The sequence below is a fragment of the Lissotriton vulgaris genome, chromosome 2_1 (assembly GCF_964263255.1).
Source record: "Lissotriton vulgaris chromosome 2_1, aLisVul1.2, whole genome shotgun sequence".
NCBI lineage: Eukaryota > Metazoa > Chordata > Amphibia > Caudata > Salamandridae > Lissotriton > Lissotriton vulgaris.
This window is the reverse complement of record NC_141687.1, coordinates 1,326,757,330-1,326,769,432: the sequence shown is the minus strand read 5'-3', so window position 1 is coordinate 1,326,769,432 and position 12,103 is coordinate 1,326,757,330. Positions and strand designations below refer to the sequence as shown.

The 12,103-nt window shown below is 48.7% G+C and overlaps 1 protein-coding gene across 1 annotated transcript in view; it reads right to left on the bottom strand.

The window, feature by feature from the left end:
• ITGB5 (integrin subunit beta 5) overlaps positions 1-12,103 on the bottom strand; it is a 658,371-nt gene that overhangs the window by 378,921 nt on the left and 267,347 nt on the right. Inside the window, exon 4 of the mRNA XM_086957094.1 lies at positions 2,291-2,540. Coding sequence (XP_086813220.1) covers positions 2,291-2,540 — 250 coding nt within the window. The remainder of the gene's footprint in view (positions 1-2,290; positions 2,541-12,103) is intronic.

The window sequence follows — 12,103 nt, the reverse complement described above, 5'->3', positions numbered from 1 at the left end:
TCGGTCACAGCAGGGGAAGCCGGACTCATACATAAATGGGCTATTTCCAATAATTAAGCCAGTGCAACTAGTCTCTTCCCTGCCAAAATTTCAACCCATCCTGACAAGATTCCTAGAAGTGCCACCAAAGGTGCACCCGTGTGGCTCACCCCAACCATCCCGGTCAACACTGCATAAATTCTACACCAGTATCTATGGACCACTGTGCATTCCCATACCATGTGAATAAAGGTACCCACACATCATCCACACATCTTGTGCAGGCTCGGTTAGGGCTTCTCACTAACTTGTGCAGGCGTCCAGCTGTAAAATAAACTGTGGAAATATTTGAATTCAATAAGGCGGTAGCTAGCTGGTATCACCAATTCCCAGTCTGCAATTTTTGCTTCAGCCCAATCTTCAACATCTTAGGGGCCCCCAGATCCCACTCCAATCTATCCCTGAGAGTCTGCGTCGTGTCTGGTATATCAACAATTAATGCTGTGAATATTCTATAAATGGTTGTTGTCCCCCTTTGTTCCTGCATCAACTTAGACTCCAATGGGCTGAAGTCCAGGACATCCTGCAGATGCTTTTTTGAACCCTTAAATGTATGCCTCAGCTGGAGATATCAAAAGAATTGAAATCTATGGAGGTCAAACTCTGACTGTATTTGGCTAAATGTGTTGATGCTTGAGGCCTCCCAAACATCTCCCACTGGGTTAACCCTAATTTGTCACAACTGAAAAATCCACACTATCGGGAAACCTCTGGCAGCCACTTGTCGTGCCAAAGGTGGGTTTCTTTTCTGATCCGGCCATGTCACTTGATATCTCTGAGCACCTGGTGCCAGCATTCAAGAGTAATCCTGGTAACCGTGGGCATCTCCCTCGTTAGACTGCAACTATATAATTGCATTAGCAGAAGGAGCACTCCCGCAACCACAACCTCCAGTTGTTTTGTGGAGTCTGTCCTGTCTGCAAATGACAACCTATTATTGGCAATAGTCGGGCGGCTTGATAGTAATGCCTTATGTAAACTCAACCTCCACATCATATTGTGGCTGTATGAATTTGTTAAAAGAAAGCTACCCTCTATGTCTTCCCTGACTATATGAAGTTTGTATTAATGGACGGCAAAGAAATGAAGAAATCTCCTGAAAGGAAATATGGGTAGATTTGGAGAAAGTATAAAAGCTGGGGTAGCGTGATCATTTTAAATAAGGCACCAAAGCCCATCATCGAGAGTGGCAATTTACTCCAGGCCTCAAGTTGTGACTTTAACTGGCATATTCGAGGGACCATATTAAGTTTCAAGCCCCTCATCAGATCCAGTGAAACATGTAGCCCCAGGTATTTAAAGTTAGGAGCGCTCTTCAAAGGGTCTCTAGCATCAATACTGAAAGCAGCTGGGGAGCTGGTAATTGAGAGGACCACCGGTTTTTCCCCAATTGATCTTGAAGCCAGTGTCTCCTCCATAAATCCTGAATACATGAATAAGGTGGTGGATAGTGAGGTCGGGCATCACACATACAGCAGGGCATTGTCAGGGGACACAACTACGCAGTCCTCATGTTCTGGGTGCCTATGCAGGCCCCACACCTGAGCATCAGGTCGCACCCATTCTGCACAAAGCTTCATCACTACGGCAAACAAGTGAGGGGAAAGGGGCAGCTCTGCCTTCTGCCGTGCTGCATCGGAAAGAGAGGCAACATCACACTATTTATCCAAACTGCAGGCCTTAGCGCCTCATACAGAAGCCTTAGGTATGCCCGGAATAGTGGACCAATATTCATTTCCAAAAGTACCGTGAACAAGGAGGGCCATTCCACCAAGTTTAACGCCTGTTCAAAGTCAATCAAGAGTTCCTTCTGCGACTCAGTGGATCATTGTGCAAAAGCTTGAACCACCTGTAACCATAAAATATAGTCCCTATATTGAACATAAATTCAGTTTGGTCTGAAAGTACAAATGTTTGGATCGCACCCACCAGGCAATTAGGAAGCACTTTAGCCAGGATCTTTGTTTTGATTGGGAATAAACCATTTTTACGTCACAATCTATCTTTTTGACAAATAAACATTTCGTTTTTGTCATCACTTTTACTTTTTCCATGTCTTATTATTCACTTTACCATAATTCAAACAAGATCACCTTTAGATCATAAATTATCAACCAGTTAGTCTTTTCTTCAAATAACTTGTTTGGTTTTCAATTTGATACTGGCCAACGCATCTTGAGGTGGATCTTAGCCTTTGGCACAATTTCAAACTTGAATAATGCATTTAATAGAAATAGACGTAACTACTTACCCAATGCAGGGATTGTTTTGATATCTTGGTGCCGCATATGAGAAAGGTGAGATGTTCTTATCGACAAAAGAGCCAAATCCCAAACGGAAGTTGCTGGTGAGTTTCTTCATTTCCTCAGTGAGTTTGGTACCAAGATTTCGAATGTTGTGCAAGTCATCCTTCATGGAGAGGGAGAGATCCATCAGGTAATAGAGATCTACCGGGTAGTCTTCCACCTGCCGTACCTGAACTTGAAAAGAAGCCGGGGCACCTTAAAAAAATAAACATAAATATTACTTTTTTATTGAATTTCATTTTCCCAAATCAAAATAATACATGGGAGGGGGATAAATAATGGCTTTCAGAAAACTTACAATGTACCTATTCAGAAAGGCTAATAAATTTCAGCCTGGTTGTCTGATCCTGCACCCGATAGGCTCTTTTATGAACTCTTAAGGAGACTGTGATATAAACTGTAGTGCAATAGTAATGTTGTGCCAGCAACAATAAACCACTAAAAGAAAACTTCACAAAATTGAAGATTTTTTTTCTGAGCACGAATAGATATCGGAATCTTTGTTTTCAATGAACACACACAAGCTTTCTTCAGCTCATGTGGGCCAATTTTTCAAATTTGTCAATCACATCTTTAATGAGGGGATGGTGGATTGTACATATGTTTGCATGCATAGTGAGGAACAGGGTCAAGTCTGATTTGCATATAGTTGGGTCTGAACTGAGGTGGCGAAGTGAGCTAAAGAATGATGATGGATTCAACCCAGATCTGTGACTGGGGGTGAGTGTCTGAAAAGTTTCAGCGCTCCATCCCTCACCTCCTTGTGTTTGCTTTGTTTGCCATATGTTGGCAGGGTATACCCAGATGTGGGTCCCTTGCTCACTTTGCCACTGGATTCAAGCTAGCCTGGCTGATTAAGGGTGTTACTCAGAAACCGTTCCCAGGATGCTTGCTTTCGGTTCAGGGAAGACCTGGCTTGGTAGTTCGGGCTGGACTGCTCCCATGAGGCACAGGGCCAAGACTGATTTGCAGATAGCTGGGTCTGAACTGAGGTGGCGAAGTGAGCTAAAGAATGATGATGGATTCAACCCAGATCTGTGACCGGGGGTGAGTGTCTGAAAAGTTTCAGCACTCCGTCCATCATCTCTTTGTGTTTGCTTTGCATGCATAATTTGCCAACTTGTGTAAATGTCATGAGTGTAAATTTTATCCAAGGAGTACTTAAGGAAATCCGTAACTATCATAGATCTAGTTCAGTATCCTGGGATCATTTTTGAGTGCCATGAAATCCCATATTTGCGTAAAATATAAGAGAAATCCAAAGGGAGGAAATTTCAAACTTACAGTGCCAGGCCTTTGTGATGGTGATGCACTACTAGTGAATCGTATGCAGAATTTCCACATTTAAAAGTGTATTGTGTTCACATGAAAACTATAGCAATCCTAATTCCTTGAACCTGGACTGTGAATATACAGACAACTTACGGTTGTACTGTACAGCTAAATTCTACGTCGATGTATACATTTATAGTTAATTTAACACTTAGAGTTTTTGTAGTCATTGACAAACTACATGAATGTGTGACAGGAGTTGAAAATCAACGGAATACGTTTTAAAATAAACAAATGAACATTTATTTCCCTAATTGCAACTTATTGAAAACAAGGCTACTATATGTCTTTTTTAGGTCTCGACTATTCTATCCCATTAGGGATTGAATAGGCGAGATTATAGTCAGTAGTTAGAAAAGTCTACCTAGCCTGCGGATCCCGTACAGTTCATGTGAGGCAGGCGTGTGAGGCCCGCGCGTGCACATCAAACACCATTGGCCTCGGCATCAGACTTCAAAGGAAGCCGCTCCCACACCACCATTTGTCTTAGCCTCGGCCTCAGACTTCAAAGGAATCCGCTCCCAAACCGCTCCCCCGCCCCCCCCTCAGACTTCAAAGGAATGCGCTCCAGCTCCCCCGCCCCCTTTCACAACAATGCCGAGAGCGTGGTTTTTTTTGCATCCATTTCGCGGGGAAGCGTTTTGTTTGGCGTTCTCTGCACCTTTCTCGTTTTTTTTCCTGGACGAAAGTGAAAGCCTACTGTGCTTGTTTACAGTAGCCTTGCTCCTCAAATGCTGTTGCTGTGTTGCCATCTCTCTAGGGACACTCAGCTTGAAAACACACGACTTGCTAGCTGCAATGCTACATCCACTATGCTTTGCCTCTAGACCCGTTGATCCCTCGCAGAGTGTGCTGACTCTGCCCCTTCTGATTCTGAAACTGACCAACGCAGTCACCACGCAGTCTCTTCTCTCTGTCTTATGATGTCTGCCCTGCCACCATTTACTTCGGATCCTCACCTTCACACCTCCTCACCCTCACACACCCTCACTCGCCCTCACCCACCCTCACTCACCCTCACATCCTCACAACCCTCTCACCCTCACAACCCACTCACACTCTCACTCACCCTCTCACTCACCCTCACACCCCATCACCCTCACACCCTCACCCTCAAACACCTTCACCCTTACTCACCCTCTCACCCTCACACACCCTCACATCCCCTCACCCTCCCTCACACCCTCACCCTAACACCCCCTCACACCCTCACCCTAACACCCCCTCACCCTCACACACCCTCTCACCTACTCTCACCCACCCTTTCACCCTCACCCACCCTCACCCTCACACACCCTCACCCTCACACACCCCCTCCCCCTCACACCCTCAAACACCCTCACCCACCCTCAGCCTCACAACCCTCTCACCCTCACACACTCACACCCCCTCACCCTCACACCCCCTCACCCTCACCCTCACACCCCCTCACCCTCACACCCCCTCACCCTCACACCCCCTCACCCTCACACCCTTCCACCCTCACATCCCCTCACCCTCATATCCCCTGTTAGACCCGGCCTCTTGGCGTGGTCCTCCCTGACCCGTAGCAACTCCCGTCCGAGCTTCTACCACAACAGACCCCTGAGTCCCCCGTCCTAACCAAACCTTCCCTCCATGTTAAGTCATGATCCTTTCCGGACTTCCCAGCCCGTGCCTCCATCTTACCGGCCCGTAGGCCCCGTGTGCCCACTTTTCGGCACCCAAGATGGCTGCCTGAGCCAGCGCGGCCTAGGCCGAGAGGCGCCACCCTGGGGGAAGGACAGAGCGCTCCCCGCGAGTGAGAAAGGGAGGAGCAGTATCCTTCACACCACCGACCTCTCCTCGAGAAGTGGGTTTCGATCGCCCCTCCGGCCGCACGGAGGGCTGGCTCCACGCCTGCTGTGTGTCTGGGACTCCTCCCGAAACCAACCTGAATGGATCAAAGGGCCGCGTGGCAGGAAACCCCAACAAGCGGCCCCCAGGTGCCAAGTCCCCTGCCGACCAGACTCCGGAGATCAAAGAGGAGCAGTCCTATAACTGGGGATGCTCCGGGACTATCGGCAGATTAGATTCTGGAACAACGAGAGCCCTGCTGACGTGGTCGCGGCTTGTTTGGCAGAGAAGGACTCCTGCTGGAACCACCTGAGCCCTGCTGAGTGACTCGCGGCTCCCCCGCAACCTTGAACCATCGGAGCCCTGCTGAGTGACTCGCGGCTCCCCTGAAGATTGTACGACCTCCGACATCTTGCTTGAGCCCTGCTGAGTGACTCGCGGCTCCCTGACTCTCCTGGTCCGGCTGGACCCTGAAAGATCGCCCGTATCCCCCGGCTCGAGGATTGAGAGCTGTGCGCCGGATACGCAACGTCATTGACACTGATCTTATAAGACTGTCCCGCTACCCCTACCCTGACAGAGACTCTTGAGCCCTTGTGCTACTTGTAACTACCAGCTTTCTCTGATCATAAAGATCCCTTGAATCACGAGATAAAGAAAACGTTCTTAAGAAGCTACGGTGTGGTGTCTCTTTGTCGTGTGGTGCGTGTGTAGTGTGTACGATCCTAGATTCGAGATTCTGCCCCTGAGAAGTCTTCCTCCAGTGCTCGTCTTCGTACCTAGGGAGGTGGGTCCCAGGGTGGTCAGGTACACTTCCTGCCCTCCCCTGAGGTCGCCTTCTAACATTGGTGGCAAGCGACGGGATACGAGCCGCAATCTAGAGATCGTACAGTACACGACTAACGCACTACCGAGCAAAGACAACGGAAGAAACCACCATGAGTATCATCGAACAAATGAAGGTACAAGGGGAACTAGAGGAAAAGAAACTCCAGCGGGAGCATGAAGGAAGGAGACTTCAGCTGGAACACGAGCGAAGCTTGAAGGAGCTCGAAATCAAGGCAAGGAACGAGGAGAACCGGCCCCTGGGGAACCGAGAGACCGTCCCCCCTGCCGAGCCGAAGGTCCACATCCCCAAGGATGTGGTCAAAGAGTATTACAAAAATGACGACATCTAGCAATGGTTTAAGGCCTACGAAGTCGCCATGACCTCCCAACCTGTTGACTGACTCCTGGGGAATGACCTGGAAAGTTCTCCATGGAAGCAGGTCGAGCGCCGCACCCACCTCGGGATGATGGGTCTTCCAGAGTGGGTGTGCGCCACCACCCGATCCATGGCAGCCCGACTGCCCCCCAACAGAGAAATAGAGGACGGCCCGGCCAGCCTTCCCCCTGTGAATGGCGACCGAGCCCATCCAGCCGAGACCTCCGACCTTGTCCCACGAGGAGAGGAGGACACTAACGGCGAAGCCATACACCCAGACCCCGCACAGATCACCGAGCTGGGTGATCTGCCCGAATTGGCGTAATGGCGCCACGAGGGGGGCCCTCCCGAGAGGAGTTCTGCCGAGAACAAGCTACCTGTCCTTCCCTGGTCGGGCTCCGGCGACAGGCCGAAGCCCAGGCGGCGGGCGACCAATCGGATCGCACTGGCTGTACTGGGAGAATGACCTCCTTTACAGTGAACAGAAGTCAGCGGAGCTAGGGTCAGCCAGAGTGCTGCTGGTACCCCTACGCTTCTGCGACTTCCTCCTGAACTTGGCCCACGATGTACCCCTAGCAGGCCACTTGGGCCAAGACAAGACCTCTAGCCGCCTGGTTACGCACTTCTATTGGCCCAAGATGAAAACAGACGTAGAGGCCCACTGCAAGTCCTGTCCCACGTGCCAGGCTAGTGGAAAAAGTGGAAGAAAGCGCAAGGCTCCCCTCCAACCATTCCCCGTCATCAGTACCCCCTTTGAACGTGTCGGAATTGACATTGTGGGGCCGCTGGACCCCAAGACTACTCAAGGTCACCGCTTCATCCTCATCCTAGTGGACCATGCCACTCGATACCCAGAAGCCATACCCCTACGCACCGTCACGGCCCCGTGGTGGGCCGGGCGCTGATGGGAATCTTTTCCCGTGTAGGATTTTCCCGCGAAGTCGTGAGCGACCGCGGGACGAACTTTATCTCCCGGTACATGACGCCCCTTTGGCAGCAATGTGGAGTGTCCTATAGGTTCACCACTCCGTACCACCCCCAAGGAAATGGCCTAGTAGAGCGGTTCAACCGGACTCTAAAGGGGATGATCATGGGCCTAGAGGAGCCCCTCCGGCGTAAGTGGGACGTCCTACTCCCCTGCCTCTTGTTCGCCTACCGGGAAAGTTCCTCAGAAATACTTGGGGTTCAGCCCGTTCGAACTACTGTACGGACACCCTGTACGGGGACCCCTCAGCCTGGTCCGAGAGGGTTGGGAGACGGCCCCCCGCGACCCTCCTCAGGAGGTGTTCCGGTAAATTCTGACCCTCCGAAATCAGACTAGGAAGTTCCGATAACTGGCCGAAGCCAACCTGGAGGTGAGGTAATTGAAATTTTTATGGTCAAGTATGTCCCCTAACGTGTACCCCATCGTCTCCATGTACGAGTTTAAAGTGCATGTAACTTCCCTCCGCAACCGAATTTGAAGACGCAAATACATTTGCGTCCAACGTTAACATGTCCTCAATCAGATCCACCATGAATGGATTGATAATTCCGTTCCTAACTATGCCTTGCCAACGTCTTTACATGGTGCACTTTCCCGTTTTACTGGCTCTGCAGAGCTAGGCCCTGATTTCTGCCATTGAACCACTTTCTGTCTCTGTCTCCGAAAGCTGTAACGTGAAGATGCATCCCTGACCTCTGCCTTACTTCCTGCCAAGCGAAGCGGTGCCTGGCTCGGCATGGCCTGCCTGCCAAGCAGTATTTTGCCTTCAAGTTATCAGTATAGCCAGTTCAGCCTCCTCGAAAACACATTCCTGTCTAGTGAAATAGGTAAACAGCTCCCCGGCTGCAGAGCAAAGGGCCAAGCCTCCCTGTCTCCCTCATGTAATTCATAGCTCCCGTTACCATGGTAGGCCCATGGCCCGCGCATTGCACTTAAACACATATGCATCCAGTATAGAATAGCCTCTGCCCGAGAGACCTTTTACTTCAGATTACACCTACCCCAAATACCAGATATCAGACATGTTATAGGAACAGGTCGATCTGACATGCCAGACGTCTGTCTCTTCTACTAGTGCTAAAAGTCAGACCCTTAGCTTTCTCCAGATACACGTCAATCACGCGTCATACCAGCTGCGCGCGCACCCAGGTGACAGGTCTTAGCTGACTCTGCAGAATTTTCTATGTAACCACCCACTTATGACACTTTTCTGTGACGTTTCCAGCACACACCTTCGTGCACGCCTTTGTACACGCCTTTTTGCTACGCACATTCACTTGTCACGCCTACTGTATTCATTGCTATTGCACCGTTATACTATATATGTCATGTACTGTTAATAAATCGTTGACATCTTTTTTGCCATCATTGCATATACCCCCGAACCCTTGTATTGATGGAATTGATTTCCATGGCTCGAGCCATTCTGAATTAAAGCCCTTAAGACTCAGACACCCCGGACTCTGCCTCTCATTTGATTGAGCTATTCTTTTACTTGTCATTATACGGAAAAATAGTATACGGTAAATTATATTTACCACATAATTTGGCGCCCGAATAGGGACCCCTCCCCCACCCCACGCGCCGGCGATGTGTCGCAGGCCTTGCCCCCTGCCACAGCCGTGACGGACTTCTATGCGCATCTGCAGGTTTTCCTGTATCTCCTTCAGGCCTACGGAGGTGACGAAGACTGCGATCGACATCCAGACGAGGCGGTGAGGAGTGCGGAGGATCCCGACCAGAGCCCAGCCGAGAGAACAGTGTCCGAGGTGTCCAGAGGCCCACCTGTCCGAAGCGTCGAGGCGCATGCATAGTGCGCAGCAGCAGTGACGTCGTAGCGGTCCAGTCCAGTCGATTTTCCGAGGCCTTCCGTTCCGTGCTTCCCGGTGAGTACCGTTGCTGGGGACGCATCAAGACGGGTGCATTAATTTGTATCCGGTCAAGACGGGTTTGGGTACACAGATCCGGTCTGCACTGTTTTAGCAGTGTATCTGTGCTGTTTAGCAGTACATCTAGTAATTCAGTTATTCAGCGATTCAGTTTCGTTTTCGTTATAGAACTCGTTGGTAGTCAATATCTGTTCGAAATGTTTCAATGTGTTAAATGTCGTGGTATGAGTGATTGTTTGCATAATTTACTGTGTTCGTTGTGTTTGCGTTCAACATAGAGGTAGCAATGCCTTTGTTCTCGAAATTACGACAGATAGGAACTAGGAAAGGGATACTTGAAGAAGCAGTTCCCATCCCACCTAGGGACACTCCAGGACATTTTATGTACCACAAGCATGGCTTAGATGCCATACTGTACTTAGACCTATGGGTGGATTATACTAAAGACCTGGCAGAGAATCAGAGATGGCCCGTTACAGGGACATGGGATGCAGAGTGCATCATGAGAGTAGAAGAAGCATTATGGAAAAAGAAAGCCAGACAATCACAGAAAGACGCCATTGAATTGTGGCGCAAGGAATCACATAGACGGACAGAGAAAGCACTCAGAAAATCAGAGAAGAGTAGAGAAGATTCCGAAAAAGCCAAAGAAAAAGAACTACTAGAAGAGGGACAGCGAGTCAAAATCGAACAACATGAAAGACAGAGTAATGCCCTTATAACAGGATTGTATCCAGTTCTGGCCGAGGGCCGAGGGCCCAAAGCAACCCCGGAAATACCCAATGATCTGCCCCCTCCACTAGTTCCGATCAAAGTACGTCATAAACAGACCGCAGCAGATAGTTTCCTTTCTTCCTATTTAGATGATGAAGCTCCCGCATACGCCAATGTACCCCGACAACTGCCACTGCTGATTCCTGCTGATCAATCCACGACCCCTCCACGTCATCAACTTCCTGCACCTGTTGTCACTTCCCCTGCTGGTCCCTTTACTCTTGGTCCTAATAACCCTTTTGGTACAGATGCGACTCGGAGTCAGTCGTCCCCGATAAACATACCTTACTCACACCCATTAACGACAAGTCAGGCTCACGGTTCTGCCTCAGGAGGTGCTTCAGGAAGTTCCCATCACACTCCGCCACCCTTACACCGAGTGACAATGAGAGAAATAGCCATGTCGCGTACACCTAAAGCAAGCCCAGCCGAAAAACTCAAAGAATACCTGACAGATTGTAGATACGATCCAGTACCTGGCAAGACAAAACCCATGATGTTAGCCTCACTACATCTACGCCGTGTTACAGACTATCTACTGTTATTACCAGACATGCCAGAACATCTAGACAACATATATCATTTTGTTAGAACAGGAGAAAGGCCAAAATGTGTTTGCGAAGCCATGGCACACGAGAAAGTTGAGACACAGGGTATGATCTTGCGATTTCTGATTAATAGTTTGATAAGGGTACTGGACAAGCCAGGCTTTTCGCAAGAAGAGATGGAGGGTTTGTCGAGGTGGAGTCAGAATATTGCCGAATGTAAGCATGATAAAGAGAAATGTATAGCGGCCATGACTAGAAAGATCCGTAAAGAAATAATAGCAATACATGCCAGACAAGCTACTGATAAGCCTCTCGAGTCAGACGATAAAGAATCCTCAGAGGAGGACGAACCAGAAGATTCAGCAGCGACCCAAGTGCCTCCAGGCACGATAGCTTACGTAGGTAGAGCGAAACTCCCTAAACAGTATTCTCTTGATAGGCCCTTTGACAGACCCATTCGTCACCTTTCCCCGATTCCAGAGAAATGTTCCCTTGAACATGTTTTCCAAGTTACTGATAGAATCCTGAAAGAAAGAGTAGGTTATCATGAACTCACTACCTTGCGTGATCAGGAACTAGCCCGGTCCGCAGTTCAATGGGCCGGGGATGACAGTATATATAAAGATGACTTAGTAGTGCAAACATTTATAAGTCTAACTCCAGAAGAACAGCGACTAGCTGGTATATACATGACTCAACATCATATTATACAGTACGAGAATCAACAATCTGATCCAGGTCCGTTGTATAATTTATTGCAAGACTTACTCCTGCATAGATGGAGAGGCCTAGGTACTGATTTGATTAATGTAATTCTCGAACAACGCCATAAATACAGAACGTTCTTGACCCCACGTTCTGTGCCTGTTCCACCCCCAGTAAACAATCCTTTTCACCTAGACAGACAGAACCCTTTACGAGAAGTACACCCCATCCGGAAACCAGATAATACATTTGAACCCGTATATGTATATACGCCCATAACTAAAATGGAATTATTGGAAATGAAGAAAATAGTGCCTAGTCATGATAAAGATCCTGCAGGTTTTCACCGTGAAATAAAAGATATGCTACTCATGGGAGATTACACATATTCTGATATTATGAAAATACTGAAAGTGTTATTACCTGCTGGTGTTTACGAGAAACTCAAAGAAAAAGAATGGGAGGTGGGAGACAAAAAGATTAATTGGACTGAGTTGGAAGACGAA